This window comes from Vicugna pacos, chromosome 7 (assembly GCF_048564905.1).
Source record: "Vicugna pacos chromosome 7, VicPac4, whole genome shotgun sequence".
NCBI classification, from domain to species: Eukaryota; Metazoa; Chordata; class Mammalia; order Artiodactyla; family Camelidae; genus Vicugna; species Vicugna pacos.
The window spans coordinates 78,845,535-78,866,042 of NC_132993.1; the positions used below are offsets into that span (position 1 = coordinate 78,845,535).

Genomic DNA, 20,508 nt, shown 5'->3' on the forward strand with positions numbered 1-20,508 from the left:
TACCAAGTCATAATCGTGAGCTTATTATTTTATTCTTCTATAACATGGGTGTATTTATCTTGGTTGAAACTGTCTAAATAATACAAATCAGGCATTTAAATGTGATGTAGATGAGAATAAAATATGTGAAAGGACATTAAGGTATTTGTCATTTTAGACACATAATTTAAGAAAGATAGCTGTACACCCATGCCACATGATGATCTATAACTTCCCACTGACATGAGAAGACTTTGGGGAAGGATACAGGGTCTGAACTTAATAGCAGTCAAGAAGTAGAAGATTTTTCTCACCACCATCATCCCAGAGGTAGTATAAAGTAGGGCTAATGACAACACCTACCTCATAAGGTTCTTATTAAAATTAAATGGCAAGAAATGTTAGCTACAACTATTACTGGAACTCTCAACCATGTTGGACCACAAAACCTGTTCATATTCAGACTGAAATCTTTAAACTATAACTCATAATATGTATTATCTAGAGGCAAGGAATGAGCCTATACTAAGTTAAAATTTTTATCATGAAGGTGAGTAAACATTACGGTCAATACTTTATTTTTAACAAACTACTTATCTAAGCTAATAATACATATCTGTGGAGTGTGATGGATGTCAACTGACTTGCCTGAGTTGAATAAAGGTTGTAATGAACAAGGCCATCAGTGTGACTGCTGAGAGACACATTTATCAAACCCTTGGATCGGCACATGCAAACAGTTTAGTCCAGGGCCATCTGTCCTCTCTGAATCTTTTTTGGAGGGTGGATAGCTTTGCCAGGAACAGAACAAACTGTTTTTCTAAATGTGATCTCCCTCCTTCCTATTTCCTAGTCGTAAAAGAGTAACTGCCATTGATTTGGTCCAAAAAAAGTAAGATGAAGTGAACAGCTCAGCTGTATTTAAACTTGGCGAAAAAGAAAAAAGGGAGGAGGGGTGAACAAGGGGCAATGCATGCAAAAACAATTCCTTTTGGGAGACAATCAAAATGGAATTTTACAAATGGTTTATGCGCCCTAACTCTAGGCAAAATACATCCTCACCTCCTTATGGAAGAAGCTCTTCATTTGCATTGTGCGGATAAGCAGCTGAGGGTATCTGAAGGGGAGCAATGCTGGTATTTGGGTGGAAGAGTTCACCATGAGAACTGTCCTGGGCATGCCATAACATCGCTGCCTTCCGGAGCACTGAACGCCAGCAGATGCCCAGACAATCTCCCCTCACTCCCCCAGATTTTGAAATCCTTGCAGGGAGATGGGTTACTATCACTAGCAGAGAAGCCCTGTGGTAGGCAAGGACATAGGGTATTCACATAATCTGATGCTGAAATTACACTACTTCACTGATTAAACCCAAGAGTTTACAGATTCAGTTTAGTAAACTGGATTTGAAATCTCTTTACAACATTTCAGGAGAGGACATTCTAGGAAAGAGGCACAGAAAGAATGGCCTAGAAAATGGACTCCTCTCCCACTTCCTAGCTGGGACACTCTGGGCGACTTTTTCTAAGAAAGGGATAAGGACGCTGCTCACTTCACAGGCTTACTATCAGGACTAAATGTGACATAACACACGTGACCTGCTTAGCTTATCTGACCTCCTGGTACTTCGCAAACATTCACATGTTAGGGCTGTTACGCATAAAGGTAGCAAAGTGGGAGTTTACGCATTTAAGGGCTGTCACTGACAAGGAGCACGACTTGTCAGAAGGATGTATGCTGGAATGAACAAAGGGAAATGACGGCAGCCTCAGGAACAACTGAAGAAGAAGGCAAGTGGCAATTTCTACTACTAGAAGTGTCTTATTTGTTGTCCTGTTGACTGGTAAAAGGAAAATAAGAAAGTGTGCATTTTCATAAATTTACAAAGCCTGGGGAGCTTCCGTGTTTATTATTTTGTGCCATATTTTAAATTTATCACTGACACCTGTTTTAAGTATATGTCTTTCAGGAACTTCTGCACTTGAGGGTTCACAATTGTTCAGCCTATGTCACAATGTTTCATTGACTAGTATTCAGCACAGGAATCTACAACGAATGTGAAAAGAAGGAAAACAATCTCTCTAATTCCTAAATGCTGAGTCTAACAAATGTATTGAGCACCTCACACATTGATCTTCCATAAAATAGCCTATAATTCATATTCTTATGAACGCTAACCCAATTCAACATATTTAATCAGACATAAATTCAAAACATTTAACATAAAAATAACATAAGATAAAATGTCAAAATGTAACTCAGTAATTAAGTGCCTGAAACAATAAAATATCATCTAATCCAGAATTCGGGACCTAAATTATTCTAAATCAGTATTTCCAGAGATTTAAGTACCTTTATGCCAAAATAACAGTAATGTAAATGGGGAATTTAATATATATACATATTGTTGTACAATTAGAATTGAACATTTAAAATAGATGTTCACTGTTCAGAGATGAAAAACCACACAGAACTGTGACAGTCATGTGTTACCAGACAGACCATTATAACACTGCAATTATTTTTCACAATCTGTAACACCTGGTCCATACCTTCACGGATTAAGTCACTGTGACACCACCAATTTGACAATTCATAAGATGGAAAATCACACTATCACCAGCGTTGCAATCATTGCACGTATGTATTTCCACATACTGGTAACAACCAATCAGAAAATGAAATTTTAAAACAATCCCATTCACAATTGCATCAAAACTAATAAAAATACTTAAATAGATTTTATAAAAGGAGTGCAAGATCTGCATGCTGAAAACTACAAAACATTGCTGAGAAAAAAATTTTAATATCTAAATAAAATAGAGATAGTCCATGTTCATTGTCTGCTTTAAGGACAGACACTACTGAAAGACTCCACATTGTTAACATGTTAGTTCTCCCAGCTTTATACATTCAATGCAATCCTTACCAAAGTTCCAGCACGCTTTGGTGTGTCTATGCGTGTGTGTGAACTGACAGTTTATATAGAAATGCAAAGGAACCAGAAAAGCCAAAATGACTTTGAAAAAGCACAAGTTGGAAGAATTGTGCCGTCTGGTTTTACTTACTGTTTAGCTATAGGAACCAGGACAGTGTGTACTGGTAGAGGATTCACACACAAATCAATGGAACAAAGAGAGTCCAGAAATTGATTCACGAATATACAGACAACAGATTTCTGACAAAAATAAAAAGACAATTCAGTGCTGGGACAACTGGATATCCTTATGCCAAAAAAAAAAAAAAAAGGAGGATTTTGACCCTTATTCATACCATACACAAAATTAACTCAAAAGAACAAACTGATAAACTGAACTTCATCAAAATTAAAAACTCACATGCTTGCTTAAAAGATTGAGAAAATGAAAAGACAACCCAGATAGTGGACTTGTATCCAGAATACATAAGGAACTCTTGCATCTCAATAATAAGACAAATAAACCAATTTTAAAATCTGCAAAAGAGTCGAATGGATATTTCACCGAAGAAGATACACAGATAACTAATAATCCCCTAAACAGATGCTCAACATCGATAGCTATCGGGGGACTGCACATGAAGACCACAGTGAAATACCACTACACATCCCCTAGAGTGGCTATAATTAAAAAGACAGAAAATATCCAGGGCTGGAGAAGATGTGTACAAACCGGGACTCTCACATACTGCTGATGGGAATGTAAAATGGTACAGACCCTTTCGAAAACTGGCTGTTTCTTGAAAGCTACACACATACTCACCATACAGCTGTTGCTGTAACTCCACTTCCAGATTCTTTACTTGAGAGAAATGAAAACACAGGTCCTCACACAAGCTTGTATGTGAATCTCCTTGCAGCAGTATTCCCCATGGGCAATACTAAAAACAATTCAAATGATCAGCTTGTGAATAGACAAACAAAACGTGGCCTACCCATATAATGAAACAGTACTTAGAAATGAAAAGCAGTCAGCTACCGATACCTCCTACAACCTGGATGAATTTCAACAGCACGCTAAGTGGAAGAAGCCAGATGCAAAACATTACATCCTGTACGCCTCCACTTATATGAAATATCTAGAAATGCTAAATCTATACAGACAGAAAGCACACCAGTGGTTGTCTGAGGCTGGGGACAGGAGCAGAGAATAGGCTACAAATGAGCATGAGGGAACAGATTCAGTGTGTGATGGAACAAATTTGTGTGATGATGGAATTATTCTAAAACTGGATTGTCCATGGTTGAACAACTCTATAAAATCTACTTGTAGCACTGAATTGTACAGTTATATGAATGACCTTTTTGGTATGGAAATTACATTTCAATAAAGTTGTGAAAAAGAAAGGAAAAAAGATACTTCACGTGAAGGCAGGAATGATCAAATATGAGTGGTGTAAAGGGTGAAGTCAGTCCTGGAATAAAGATGGCAGGCAGTCAATAAATGTTTGCACAATGAAAAATGAACTTTTGAACTTGGCTAACTGGGAGAGATAAAAGGAAAAGTTTAAAATGTCTATAATTTTCCTTTTTATTTCACTATTATTTAACTTTCGATAGCCTTGGTTTCTTTAGCTGAAAAACAGGAATAATAGTACCTCCTTCACAGGGATATGAATAACAGAATGACATAATGGACACAGAGCTTTCAGTATAGTGCCTGGCATCTAAGTGCTGGATATTAGCTATAACAATCACAAAAATATTCACGTTTCCTCTATAGATGTGAACATACTTACAACACATTTATGTTTCTCTACTTTCAGAGCTGTGAAACTTCCCTTAACGGTAAAAAAAAAACCAACTAAACTTTTTCAAAGTTAGTGGTAATAAAACTATTGACAGGGGATAAATTTTGGTTTTTCATTCAGACTTTTCTAACTATAGCCACTTGCAAGGCACACATTTGCCGTATTTTTTTAAAACTCAGAAAATTTTAAATGAGATATATCCATTGGCATAAATGAAAACTAGTTGATTTAAATAAAGTTTATCAAGAAGCATAAACTATTTGCCAAAGACATCAGTTAAATCTTATAGAATAAGTGATATAAATAAATAAGGAATAATTCCCTGATTTCTTTTTTGACATTTAACTCATTTGATCATTGTTTGTTTACTTTAGGAAACTAGTTAGACCATTTATCTATCTTTAAAACATTCTTCTCATAAAGAACTGATTCTGCTTTAAAAACGGTCCAGTGAAGAATCCATAACCTACTTGGTAGGGAGTGTTCATCTTTCAGAAGAGTATTCTTTACTTCTCTTCTTTCCTGAAAAGAAATCCACTCTGCTTTTGAACAAAAGAAAATAGTGGCTTCATTATAAAGTGAAGGTTATCTCAAGTGAATGATACAGTTCTTCAGATAATCAGTTTCAAGTACAAATGGAGACAAGAATCATCAAAAATTGGTGCACTACCCAACTGGGTGTACTTTTTGCTGAAGAGAGAAAAGAGCTGAAGAAATAGGGACTGGGAATGGGAACATCCTTGGGTGCCATGCCGTGTGGTTTAAGAAAAAAGCTACGGTCAGAGTACACTTGCATGTTGTACTGTTCACGAGGGAAATCAGTAGCCAAGCACGAACAAGGGACGGACAGTTCTCTTCAGCTGTAAAACAGAACTTCATCATGTTAGGTCAAGAATGACCTTATAATAAGTTGCAACCATGTAAATTACATTAAATATACTTCATTGTGCTTGAAATTTGTTTTATTACAATGAATACTCGGAAGTATTCTGATTTCCAATTATTTGCATTTTTCTTACAAGTTGTTCTAGTTGCATATGAATATGCAATACTTGTGGTCTGAAGGGACTATTTTACAGTGTCTTTAGAAATCCTTGATAGCTTCATAGTTACACTATATCTAAAAACTATAATTTGGATGTTAGTGATGATTTTAGTCACATTACTAGCATTGATAGCTGTGAAATACTTAAAACTGTAACTAGAATTATTTCTAGAGCCTAGCAGGTTGGTGACGTTTTGAGCTGTGAATTGTAGGGGTCCTAGCTACTTCGGTCATTAGCGGCTCTATAATAAGTGAAAAGGGGAGGCAGTTGTCAGTAACTGCTGTTGGGGGAAGCTCAAAGGGAGCCCCACCATCCCACCCCCTCGGACTAAAGGCTCACTTTTTGTGACTTCCTTCCCTTTCAGAGGTTCCTTTGACACCACTTTCTCCTGGATGAATGTGGTGTGGGAGAGCAAGCAGCATACAGTGCAATTACAACCCAGGCCAGGCTCTCCCCACCCGCTAGGGGAAATCTCACCCAGCCCATACGCCTCTAGGGACAACTTTATCTGAGGGACTATTTTTAATAAAGAATAACAGCAGCAGCAAGAACAGAACTGAAATATACCAGCATAGTATTCCTTACAGAAATACGAATTTTCAAACACCCCCAAAGGACTGAGCTACAGAGCAATTTTTATTTTCTGTATTTTTAAAATCACTGATGAGATGGATAATTTACTACATTTTACTTCTGAAATAAACAATCTTTGCTTCTTTGAAAAGAGCATTTTTTTTAACCTGCATAGGACTGAAAATTCATTATCACACCTCTTCGTGTCTTTTGCTTGTACATTTGCAGAATTCACTTTTCAGTTGCCATAAAAGACGAGTAAATACAATTTTAGAGCTAGCATCCCTCATCTAACAAGTAAAATATCTGGAGCCCAGAGGGGTTGTCCGCCCTCCTCCAGATCACAAACAGATGGACTCTGCTTCAGAGTCCGATTCCCATGCAGACTCGCGGCTCCCCTAGCTCTGTGAACCGCACGTCACCGCCTCTACACACCAATGCTGCAAAGACGCAGTATGACAATCTGGACGGGTTTAGCTCTAGTTTACGTGCACAAAGCAAAGGGCACTCACCTTTCTTCATTTCTCTTGACAAATCTAAACACGGTGAAGGATTTACATGGCAGACAGATAACACAACGAAGTTGAATCTGGTTGGCATAAACAATGATTTGGGTTGGTGTCTATGTTACTAACCTCCGTGAAATCCAGATGGCTAAAGGAGTTAAGGTAAAACCAGCCTAATCTTTTTTTTAATGCACACTGTGGACAGGTATATTCAAATGCTAGAAAGAGATGAAGAGCTACATTATGAGTAATAATTTAAAAATGACATTAGCCCTTTAATAGATTATTTCAAGTTTATTTTTAGGGATATTTTCTCAGTAAATTCAAATAATTAATTTCATAACAGTGAATGATAAGCCAGAGCTAGAAAAGTTAACAGACAGCATTATCTTGAAATTTCAGGGGGGAAAAGTGATTGATTAGAACTTCACCTACCTTTTTGAACCAAACAGTGTTGAAACAGACAAATTTTGAATAGAAAATTGTACCCAGTTCTTTCATATTTCAAATGTGAAAGTCCTATGATAGAGAGAATTCCATTTTTCTGCATCTGTTTAGATGATACTACAACACCGGAAGGTAACATTTGGACCGCAGAACGTAGCTAGTGAGAACGTAAGTGATGTTTCAAGTGATAAATTAATTTAAGAAATTAGCTTTTCCACATGAAGGAAAATCAATCATCAAATACATTTAACATGATTATGGTGACTACAGCAAAAATACCAAGTATAATAATGACAGTTTTCTGTTCTTGTTTGGCACATATATTAATAAATTTTCAAACATCAAACAATATAACATCAATATGTACTAAAATCAACTAGCATGGTAAGATGCACAGTTAATGACTAACATCATAAAAACCTAATTCCCATATGAACTGTTTTACCAAGAAGACCCTCTCTGGACTGTGTAAGCTGATCTGAACACTGTCTTTTCAGGATTCCCCAGAATTCATAAGCATTAAAGTTCACGCGTTCTGAACCTCACAATTCCTTACTGAATCATGTGGATCTTTTGAACAGGCATTCAGTTATGAGACCATATGCACACACTCATCACAATTTTGAAAAGAATGGAAGGCCTTCATACATGTCAGTTTTTAGTTTTATCCAATCATTAATTTTCTGCAGAGTTGTTTTTTCTTGACTTAATATTTTTGCAAGTTTTTTCATTTTTTCTTCATTTCTTTCTATGTACTTCAACCCTTCCAACTGCAGCTGATCCAGCTTTTCATTTCGACTTTCATCTAGAGGTATGTTTTCACACATCACAGGATTAAATCTAAAATAGGTGTCAGGAGGTAACAGACCATCCAGCATTACATGGACTTCTGTTAAAACAAAGAGAGGACAGGTGAATTAAAAACTCGAGTTACTCTGCAATGATCTAATGTTATGTTTATTTAAAATTACCGTATTTTAAGCAAATTACAAAACTTTGTTTATTTTAACATAAATCCATAACATTGAATATAACTACAAAATGAAATTCATCTCCCAAAAACCATCACATAATTTTGCTAAATTAGGATACCTGCTCCGGTATTCTTTCTGTGTTTTTGGTCATATTGTTAGCCACTACTGAAATGCCTTTCCAATCTTTTTTTTTTTTTTTAACTTTTTGAGATCATCTTTATTGAGGTATAATTTACATCCAATAAGATTCACTGATTTTAACTGTCTTATTTGACAGGTTTTGACAAGTGTATATACTTGTGTGACCACCAAAAACAATCATGACATCACCCCCAAAAGTTCCTTCATGCCTCTTTATGGTTGGTCCCCCCCTTACCCTTTGCCTTTTCTAGAATTTCATACAAACAGAATCATAACTATATAACACTTCTGTGTCTGGGTAGCTTCTTTTACTTAGCAAAATGCTTTTGAAATACATCTCATAGATGTATTGGTAGTTCCTTTTTATTGCTGAGTAGTATTCCACTGCAATCCACATCCTAAGTCATTTTGTGGATGTACGATTTCATGTATCTTGCATAAACACTTGGGGATGAAGCTGCTGGGTCATATGGTAAAAGTCTGTTTATCTTTTTAAGAACACTGTTTTCCAAATGGCTGCACTATTTTGCATTCCAACCACTAACGTATTAGAGTGCCTGCTGCTCCACATCTTTGCCAAAACTTGCTACTGTCAGTCTTAATTTTAACCACTCTAGAGGATGTGTAGTGGTATCTTGTGGTTTTAATTTTCACTTCCCTAATGACTAATGATGCTGAAGTCTTTCATGTGCTCATTAGCCATCAGTGTATCTTCTTCGATGAAGTTTCTGTTCAAATATTTACTCCATTTTTTTCACTGAATTTCTTGTTTTCTCCTTTATATATTCTAATGGAAGAATAGTCTTTATATTTTGCATCTGATTATATAATTAGTTCTGATGCTTGATCAGACACATGTTTTACTAAAATTTTACTTGTCTGTAGCCTGTCTTTTCCTTTTATTAAAAGTGCCTTTTGAAGAACAAAATTTATAACTTGATGAAGTCTAATGTATCTACTTTTTGTTTTATGTTCACGTTTTTTGTGTCCCGTCTAAAGAATCTTTATCTAACCCAAGGTCATTAAGATTTTCTCCAGCATATTCTAGAAGATTTACAGTTTTAGCTTGTATATTTAGGTCTATGGTCGATTTCAAGTTAGTTTTTATATATGATGTCGTCAAGGTTCAATTTTTTAAATACAATTATCTAATTTCCCAGTCCTACTTGTTGAAGACTATCATTTCTCCTCATTCAGGTACCTCTGGCAAAAATCTTTTGAGTGTACACGTCCACATCCATTTCTGTACTATTACGTACCACTGATCTTATGTCTGTCTTTATGCAAATACCAGTCTCTGCCTACTATAGTTTTATAGTCTGGAAATCCAAGGGTGTAAGTTCTCCGACTTCATTTCTTTTTCAAACTAGAACATAGACCTAAATGTAAGAATAACCAGAACAGGTTATTCTAGGTCCTTTGCATATAAATTTCACAGTCGTCTTATTAATCTCTACCCCTGAAAAAGTCCGTTTTGATTTTTACAGCAGTCATATGGATTCCACAGACCAAATTTGTGGTCTGCCATCGTAACAATACTGTAACGATACTCCATTTCCAATTTGAGAGCAGAGTATATTGATTTATTTAGGCCTTCCTTAACTTCTCTCACGAGTGTTTTGTAGTTTTTACTATTCAGGACTTACATATAATTTGTTAAATAGTTCCATCTTACTCTGCTCCTGATCTGAAGCAGGAAGTACTCAGTCTTTCGCTGTTAAGTAGGATGTTGGCTCTAGTTTTTTGGTAGATGCTGTTGATCAGTTTGAGGAAGTTTCCTCCTATTTTCAACTTCCTGAAAGTTTTTATCATGAATGGATGTTGAATTTCGTCAGAGGTCTTTTCTGCATCTATTGAGATTATCATAAATTTTTCCTTTTTTAGTCTGTCATACAGTGGATTATAGTGATTTTTTTGAATGTGAAACCAAATCCATATTCCTAGGATAAACCCTACTTGGTTATCCAGTAGTCCTCTTTTTATATATTGCTGAATTCAATTTATTAGCATATTTTAAGGATTTTTGCATGCATATTAATAGGATATATTGTTGGTATTTCTATGTTTTTTAGTAATATTTTTGCTTGGTTTGGTTTCACGGTAATGCTGGCTTTATAAAATGAGCCAGGAAGTATTTATTCTCTTCTACTTTCTCCTGTGTTTGTACAGAACTGCTGTTAATCTTATCAACCGTATTTTTTATTCCAGGTACTGTGTTTTCATTCCAGATACTCTACAGATTTGATCTGAGTCCTTTTTATTTTCTGTATCTTCCATTTCTCTCTTCATCGTGTTGAGACCTTCCTTTATCTCACTGAACATATGCAGTACATTTATAACAGCTGTTGTAACATCCTGGACTGCCAGTTTTCTCATCTGTTTCATGTCAAGGTCTGTTCTCATTGACTGGATTTTCTCCTGGCTAAGGGTGTCTTTTCATGATTCTTTGTATGCCTGGTAATTTTTTATTGGATGCCAAACACTGTGCATCTTACGTATTTGTTGCATTCCTTTCAATATTGTTGGATTTTATTCTAACGGCAGGTGCTGTTAACTGGAACTCAATTTGATCTTTTTGAGGATTACTTTTAAGCGGTGTTAGGGTGGATCCAGAGCAGCCTTCAGTCTAGACCTAGTGTGATATGCCACTCCTGAGACAGTGCCCTCCGAGGTCTCTACTGCATACCCGTGTGTCACAAGGTCTGATCTAGGTGATGGAAATCTGAGCCGCTCTCGTCCTGCGTGAGCTCCAAGGACTTTTCTATCTAACTCTTTCTGGGTCATCTGCCTCGGGCAGTTTCCTCATATGTATGCACACAGGTATTGAAGTCAACACAGTCAACTGGATAAGCTCCTGCCTCACGCTGCTGTGGGACAGAGAAACCACAAGCAGTTGCACCAGCAGGTATGTAATATATGTATCCATAATGAGATAAATGAAATGCTCCAAGGACAAAACAAAGGAAGCAGGATAAAGAATTAAAGTGAGAAGGTGAGGGGGTTAGAACATCCCGGTTAGAAAAGGGCTCTCTGGGGCAGTGATATGTGAGCAGAGACCTGAATGAAGTAAGGGAGGGAATCAAGCATATACATGGGGGAAGGCCTTACAAAGAGAAGGCAGCAACTCCCCGAGGCAGGAGACTTCTCAGCAGTTTGAGGAGCAGAACTGAACTGTAGGTGAACACACTTTACAGAGGGACATGTTCTGAAAAAGGGGGAAGAAATGCATTCAAGGGCTAGTCTTTCAGGGCCTGGTAAATTTCCATGAACGAGGCTTTTGGATCTCGTTCTAAGTGGGGTGGGAAGCCGGGAGGGTTCTGGGCCGGGTATAGACGTGATTTAGTTTACATTTTTAAAGGATCACTTCGGCCTTTATGTGACCACTAGATTATAGAGGCAGCAAGAGTGGAAGTAAGGACTTACTCCAGTTTGCCTCCTTTACTAAATAATCAAACTCCTAATCCTCTCTCTCACTATTGTCATGCGTGTATCTGAACCAACCTGATTTCTTTTTCCTACTTCTTAACTGGCTCCAACCAAGCCTTGGAGCTAATCCTGCTTTAGCTACTTCTCCAGCTGTAGGCAGGCAGAGGCAGCACTGGCTCCCACGTGCAGAGCAGTCACTACCCTGGGTTACTCAGGAGAGCTGAGGAGAAACAGAAACGACAGGAGACTTGCCCCCATGTGCTTCCTAAGCCTACGACAAAGACATGACACACTCGCAGCGAGCGTCGGCATACTCTACCAAACGCTGAATTCTAGAAGGTAAAGGACGTTGAGGCAGCAAATAGACAGACCAACCTTCTGTATCTGTAGCACTGTTGATAACGTTAGACAGTTTGGTTCTCAAGCTTGTGTACGTCACGGTGTTTCTCACGTCACTCTCGTAACGCCCGGTGCCCAGGGACACTATGCATTCTAACGGCACATCCGGCCAAAGACATTTACACTCATGCATGGCTAGTGCTGAGGGGTTATTCAGAAGCAAACCTCCATCCTGCAGAGAGAAGTCACGTAAATACAGTACAGAACTCTTAGAAGTGACATTCTCTTTTACAAATACAAAAACAAACTATGTTAAAACAGTTTCGAATTTACTCACCGGGAAAGCTGGACTACATAACAAATTGAACAAATTATTTAAAAACAAGAGATTCCTTTAAAGTGCATTTATTTTATGTACTACAGCTGCAAAAGAAGTCATGTGAAAAAACTCACGGGCCTCACTGGCTTTATTAAACTTTCCCTTCCTATTATGAAAGTTCTTTGAACTTCCTGGAATGCTCTGCATATCTTGCTCAAAACTACTGAAATGAACTGAACTACTTTTTAAAGATTTTTCCCCCTTGTTTAGTGGCTAATGTGATTCTGTACACAATCTAAAAAAAGAACTGTGGTTCTACCAAACAAGTAAGACCAGTTCTTCTTTCACAAGTCAAATGTAATCAAGTTAATGCAACCAATTTAAGTGGAAATTTTATTAACAATTTCAAAGTATCAAATTCATTTACTGCAGATATAAACCTAAACAAGGTAGGCAAACTTCATATTTTTAAGCATTTATCAATAATCACTATTATTTTGAAGAATTCAAAAGGAAAGAAATATGCTGACAGCAAACTGTAAAAAAGCAGTAGAATAAAAAAAAAGTATCTAACCAACCCCCCATTCCTGGGGTAAACATCACTTGGTATTAGGAAAGCCATTCAATTTCTGAAAGCTATCCGCTATTAGAAAATTATTCCTTCTAATAAGCCCAAATCTCCTTCCCTGTAACTTGTACCTATTAATTCTGGATTTGCATTTTGAAGCTACCCAGAACTGGTCATCTTCTAACCCCTACAGCCTGGTTGTTCACAAACTACTGGCCGTTTTCTGAAGGAGCCACATTCTCTCGCTTTATGCCTCTGCACATGCTGCCAACTCAAAATGCTCCTTCCCAGCCCTCTTCTTGGGAATAATGCTTCTGAGATCCATCCATCTCACTGCACATGCCAGTGATTAATTCCTTTTTATTCCTGAGAAGTATTTCATGATTAGAGTGTATCACAGTTTATCCATTCACCGGCTGAAAGGAACTATTTGGCTAGGTAATTGTATGATTTAACTGCAAAAATCTACTTGGACTCCTTAAATGTGGATAGTGGTAAGTTATTTCCCTAAAGTACTTGAGTATTTTCTCAAGGACAAATTTTAATTTAATCAGTTCAACCTTCTCCTTTGTTTTCAATTAATATGAATGATACCCATCCATATTTCATTTCTAATTCAGCTAAAAAAGTTATCTCCTTTATTAAACTATATTTATCTTAAATTCTATAGTTATACTCTGTGTAACTCCTAATCATCTGAGTATTTTAGACAAAACACTTCTTCATTATTATAAAAACTATGAAGAAGGATCTGAGAAGACAAACAGATGAGGAAAGGTAAGAAGGGGCAAACAAGGTTTAGAAAAGAATTGGCAGTAAAATCAATTCCACATCAGAAAGTTTCCAATGGTGTTAACAGCTATGCTTCAAATCAAATTCCAGTTCCTAATCAACTATTCATTCTTTGTACACAGACTCAGAGGAAAACGTCTTTGTAGAGCCAACTTCAACAAAATAAATCACGTCTTTTATATTACTTCTTAATCCTATACACATTTTTATTACTGAACTTATCATCTCATCTATAGTTCCATTTATATTCTTCTAGTTTGAGCTACTTGAGGGTAGGATCCAGGAGACACAAACAATACATGAGCAGTTACTAAAAACCTTTATATTCTTCCTGGCGAACACAGTGCCTGGCACTGCGTAGGCACTCACTACATTTCTGTCCAGTTATAATGAAAATTCCTAGTTGTGGCCTGGCTCAGGCATAATTTAGCACTGAAAGTGCCAGGCAGGCTCTTTTGCTAAAAACACTCTTTACCTGGAACACTGATATGAAATATCATCATTTCTTTTAGGTTAATGTATTCAGAGCTCTGAACATAGCCTTTTAAAATGTACATAGGGCCTGAAAGAAATAATATATTAGAATCTGCCATCAAAATCTTCAGCACAAGTTAATTTATCAGGCTCCTTCTCCAAAGACAGAGAATAATTGATTTAATTCTGGAGGTGGAGATGGAAAAAGGTAAGAGAGAAGGGATATGCTTATGTCCAAACTCATCAAACTGTATGCATCAAATATGTTCAGTTTTTTGTATATCAATTTTACTTCAATAAAGCTGTTAAAAAGAAAGAGAAGATAATTTTGTGTAAAAAGTACTATTTCAAGATGATGCTACTTGGGTGGGGGAGAGAAATAATCTATTGGAAACTACTCAGAAAGCTAATCCTACTTCCTAATTCTCCAAGACATCTAATAAACCTTGTAAATACTGTAATAACATTCTTCTCTTTATGGTCAAAGGCAAATGAAATCTACCTATCTACTGACTCAAACCTCTTAATTATACCACTGCTTTCAATAACTGTTCAAGCAGAATATTAATACATAATATATAACTCTACCTGATTTCAAAAAGGATATGAAGTTACTTATATTAAAACATATGTCAGACACGACAGTTAAATAGGATTTTAAAAATGAGACCGGATATAACTGAATATAATTATTCAACGAACTAAGGATAAAAGGATTGTAATAAGCAAGTAGCATATTTTAGTTTTAAACTTCCTGGTGATTTCTAAAGGGCTGGAAAGGAAGTTTGCTTGAATGTTTTCTGTGTTTAAGCAATCAAGAGCATTCATACCTTAGAATACTCTAAGCAACCTTTCACAGTTTCTTCAGGAGGAAAATATCCCATTTCTTCCTCAAGTATCCAGGAAAGATTATGCAATAAGGAAAATATTTGCTTAAATAAGGTTTGCTTAGACTCCAGATTCCATCTGAATATCCTTACTAAGATAGATATGCCAATCTTTCCGGAATCAAGTCACTGATTTACATGAAAGTACATTCTCTGTATATGTGGCTATATGCTTTAAATAAAATTTATATAAGAAGTTATTTTAATCTGTAGCTCAGCCTAAGTTCAAAGATTACGGTCATCAGTATAAAAATGGCCACGCACGGAAAGAACCATCACTAGTCAGTCTATCTGAAATGGAAAAAGAACCATGGAATCACTTTGGTTGGTTGTACGTATTCTACAGGACTGAATTAAACCTTAGAACTACTTCCTCTTAGATGAAGAATAAAGAGCAAATGAAATAACTTCGCTTGAATTCTGGGAACACATGGTCCCGAAACGCAGTAACTTATCATTTGAGACTTTCGCTAATACTTGGCATAACTGCCATTTTGTAGCATGACAACCATCTTAAAATTACAAAACCTTAACTATTATATTTTTGAATACATTGTTAATTTTTCCATTTATGACATGGTAAAAAATACTACAGGATATGGAGAAACAGTTGTTAAAAACAGCAGGATACATGTTAAAATGAAAATTTTATTTTGTCTTATTAGCCCTGAAGTCAAACTCTACAACTAGCACTTTCTGCCCTGAGGGGGCAGAATAGAGCAGAGAAAGGGGGGAAGGGGACGTGCCTTACATAATTCAGCAATGACTGCTCTGACCAGGCAGGAAATAGTCTGAACTGACTTCCAAAGACGAAAGGAACCCTACTCTAACCTCTTAACCACAAAGATTATGACATTACTTCGGAAAGACAGAAAGAGATTGCTGATTGCAACATTTGAAAATATATCTAAGCTATTATATAAAAGTATGGGAGAAAATAAAGTTGATAAAAATGTTTTATTGTAACATTGACACATGTAAATTAAAATTATATAGCTGATATATAGTTTATGTCGAAGATTTATGAACTTTTGAACATCTAAAAATGCTTATCAAAACACAAGTTTTTTTCTCAGCATGTATCTGAAAACCAAGTGAAGAGAACACATACACTTTAGTTAAGGTTACTGACTCCATCAAAGGAGGCTGATTTTAAGTGGGATGTTATATAAGAAATTAAACATATATTAAAAACATATATTTTGGAAGTATCAGTCCAAAAGCTTTGTTGAATTTTTTTTTTTAAATCACTTAGTGCAGGTTATGAGTTAAGATTTCTGTAAACAGTGGGAAAACCCGACAGGGAAAAATTTACCACAAGTAAATGAGCCTATATCACAGAAAAAGAATACAACTCAACATTACAGAAATAATATTCAGCTTTATAGATCATTCAGCCATAAATTTAAATACAGCATAATTACAGATGGCATCGTAACAGTTACAACCTTAGGCTGGTTACTTAACTTTCTTAAGACTCCAATTTCTCATTTGTAAAATGGACATAACCCTATTTGCGTCATAAGCAGCGGTGATTAAACGATGTAATGCTTGCAAAGGACCACATAGGTGTCGGCACATGGCTAACTTAATGAGTATCTACTATTATTATTTTATTACATCCTGTCTTTCAAAATATGTCCACCAAAACCGTCAAACAGACCGTGTTCTGCATTTTCGGGGCCTGTGTTTCATTTTTAGTTTTTATCACATTTGGAAAGCCAAGCATACACAATCATTTTTCGATCAAATTAAAATGATCGTCGCTGGCCATCATATTAGGGAAGACACAAACAAATCTTCCCTAAATTGTGCTCTCAAGCCAGAAGGCTTGCTAATTTAAGAAAAGCAAACAAGTGAAAATATCTTGTACTGCACGTCTTTTGCCACAGGGACACACGAAGAAAGCCTCCTTGGTTGATCCCTCTTTAAGTTTAGTGAGTGGATTCTTTCTAATCGTGTGAAGTTTTAAAAAGACAAGCCTCGCAGTCGACTTACTTGATGGAGATCATTCCCCAGTGCGTACTCTGCGAAGTAGCCGGGAGCAGCGGAGGAGGCTCTGATGGCCTGCCACATCTTATACTGACAGCCTCCCAGGTAGTGAGAGTTGGTTCCAGGAAAGTGTCCATAGTTTCTGAACACAAAAGCTTTTGGCGTTAGCCCTCTGTTTACTATGGTACTTACTGCAGCTACCTAGTGAATTAAAAGAGAACAATACACATAGTAAGTGGCAATATTTGGGAAGCAAACAAGTTAAATATTACTTAATAGGACGAATGAACAATCTGTGACTCTACCCATCAACATTTATGTGACACATAACTGCAATGTTAAGCAAAAGGAAGCAGATCCTTATGAACAGGTATTTCTTTGTAGGAAAACAGATACAAGGGCCGAGACAATTTTGAGAAATATAAGAGAACAATAATAAAAGATGTTTTTGACTATGTGACTTGATTAGCTATTTAAAAAGACATTCAAGAAGGCATAAATTTGCAGACCTTTATATGATAATTGACACTGCGGTAGTAGCCATGAATAAAAACAACTTAAAGATAAATACACTATTTTCATATTACTTGCAAATTAGCCTGTGTTTCTGTGCTCTCTGAAGGCATTACAACTTAACTAACTGAAACTCTAGCACTAAACAAACTCTCAAGGCTTTCTGATCATAGTTAGTAACTGGCAGCTGGCTAATTTTTCATTAAAGGAACTCATGTTTATCACCCGGGGGTCTCAGATGTTACTGATGTCAGCTGAATTTATGCAAAAATGTGATGTACCTGTCCATGATCTACAGTATAAACTTAAGAAGCTGAAAGTACTGGTGAGGTCAGAGTTGTCAGGGCCGCATGCCAAGCCCTGCCAGGGAACTGCATGCTTTGCTATTTCATAAACCAAAGGTCACATTCCAAGTTCCTGTGACTGATCCAAGTGTGTCTCTAGCCACCGTGGGTGGATAAGAGTTGGCTACATACTAAAACCCAGAGGGTCTTTCTGTCAGTGGCCCACAGGCAGGCTCATTCAAGAAGTGTGGGCGCTGCTTTACATGTGAGTGAGTTACTTTTCCAAGTGGCTGCGGTTCCCTCACATCCGCCCTATTCTCCTTCCTTTTTTTAAGCTGGCAACTGTCACAATTTAAAAACGAACACACAAGAAGCCCTGAAGATACAGGAGAACAAACAAGAGGTATAGGTGCACCCCAGGCTCCTCTCCAATGAGCCAGTGCATCTCACCATCAGGGCTTTGCGCGGTCTGGCCAAGCTACTGCTCCAGCCTCATTTCGCCCGCTGCCCTCGGCTCCTGGCGCTCCAGTCCTCAGGAACTCTCTCAGTTCCTGTGTTTCTCCACACTCCTCCCATACAGACTGTTCCCTTTGCCAGGAACGCTCATCAGCCTTCACACTGAGACCTCAAATCTCATTTCCTTATAGTAGGAGCCTTCCCTCATGGCCCTGTAAATACATGCTTTCAGAGACCTGTTTTTGTGTGAGGAAGAATCTCTCATTCGTGTGATCATCTGATTAATGCCTACTTTGCCCTATGGGACTATAAACTCCACGCCTGCACTTACTCACTAGTGCATCCACAGTGCCTGCCCAGCACGGTGCTGGCACATGGGATGCAAAACTAACGTCCAAACAATAAACGAAAGTACGAATAAGCAAGCATGCAGGAGCAGTAGAGGAAGCTGTACTTGGCATTTCATGGTTACAGTCTATTATCCAAGAATAAAGACAAGCTGCATGGAATTCCTAGGTATAAAAATCCTATTCTTTAGTCAAATAACAGGTATTATTAAAGAACACAGAACTCAAGTAATACTCAGATTCCGGGTTTCAAACAAAATAAATAAAAAAAGAGAAGCCAAACCAAGACACATTCTAATGGCATTAACATTCTAAAAATTGGGATTCCATCTGTATAGTAATCTAATATATACTAAGAGGCACATAAAGTTTCTTTCAAAAAATCCAGGAGAGGGAATGCCATAATTTCCCTTAAATCACCAGATCTGATTAACTCTATAATAAAATAATTCTCCTTTATATTAGGTCCCAGTCTTCCATGTCCTTAAACTTTTGTTATACTTTCACTTGACATACAAAAAAGGTCTAATGATCACGTTCTCTATCTTCATAGGAGGACCCAATATAAAAGGAATCAATATAATCTGTTAACAGAGGCTCCTAAGAAATTTTTCCCTTAATAAAGGGCCTTCAGAATAAGTCCTTTCACCTGACCTTCAGTTCCAACTAGGTGTTATATTTAAGAGACTCGAAACTTACCTTAGGACATGTGGGGTTTCTTGCTGTTTCAATCATTAGTGAAGATCCCATTCTATCCCTTAATTAAAGAAGAAGAGTTAAATTAATGTCAAAGTGATTTTATTTCCTAACATCTGGGAACATACACTATGGAGACACTGTTGGCCCACAATTTTTCAAAACCCTAAGGGACAAAAAAATGTAAGATCACCTCTAGGAGGCTTACAATCCAACTAGTGCACATTAAACAACCTGTAGTTACTTAATAAGTCTGATTCAAACTGCAAATATTTACAGTTCTGAGGGGGGCGTTAATACAGGCTGCAGCATCTGGGAAAGATGCACAGATGAGTAGCTTGAGGACACCAATGATGCCAAGACAGCACATTCAAAGCCAGGACATACACAGAGTAAAGGCACAGAGGCAGAACACATCTGTTGTTTTGAGGGTCTTCGTGACAGGATGAAGGGGCTGTGTTAAGAATGTGTTAAGATATGGTAGACTAGTTACAGAGTAGTCTGTAAAAACCACATGAGAGCATTTAGACTTTAAGCTTATTTCAGCAATACAGAGCCAATGTCACTGTCCCAAAAATGCTTTTTAAATCATCTGAGCTGGCAGCTGAATTAACTGCAACATTACAGAAATTGTCCTTGGGCAGCAATTTTCACAATTCCATTACAAGGAAATTTTATTTCAGTGCAGATTTTATCCAGACTTAAAAATTACGTATTTTCCCCCCGGTATTGAATGTAAAGACTATGGTTTTTTTAATTAACCTGCCTCAGTAAAAAAAAAAGAAAAGAAAAGAAAAAAAATAACTAATGACATTTTTTCAAGCAATATTCATGTTTTTCAACTAGAATGCTAGTGAATTTCACATAAGGGTAGTATCTACATTAGGTAGTGATCTATCCTTTACAATCTTTTATAAATACAGTGTACCTGCTTTCACACTTCAAGCAAAGTTCACATTTATTTTTTGTTTAAACCTTGATTTTATAAACAGAGCTAAAATGTTTTAGTGAACTGTTATGG

General features: G+C 36.8%; 1 protein-coding gene across 5 annotated transcripts in view; it reads right to left on the bottom strand.

Annotated features, from left to right (window-relative positions):
* Positions 1-7,105: 7,105 nt before the first annotated feature.
* Positions 7,106-20,508, bottom strand: part of PNPLA8 (patatin like domain 8, phospholipase A2) — a 37,101-nt gene continuing 23,698 nt past the window's right edge. For all 5 annotated transcript variants that reach the window (XM_015234574.3, XM_072965224.1, XM_072965222.1 and 2 more), the window contains 4 exons: positions 19,491-19,548; positions 17,198-17,392; positions 12,196-12,391; positions 7,106-8,168 (listed from right to left, as the gene is read on the bottom strand). In XM_015234574.3, coding sequence (XP_015090060.1) covers positions 7,894-8,168; positions 12,196-12,391; positions 17,198-17,392; positions 19,491-19,548 — 724 coding nt within the window. In that variant the 3' untranslated portion in view covers positions 7,106-7,893. The remainder of the gene's footprint in view (positions 8,169-12,195; positions 12,392-17,197; positions 17,393-19,490; positions 19,549-20,508) is intronic.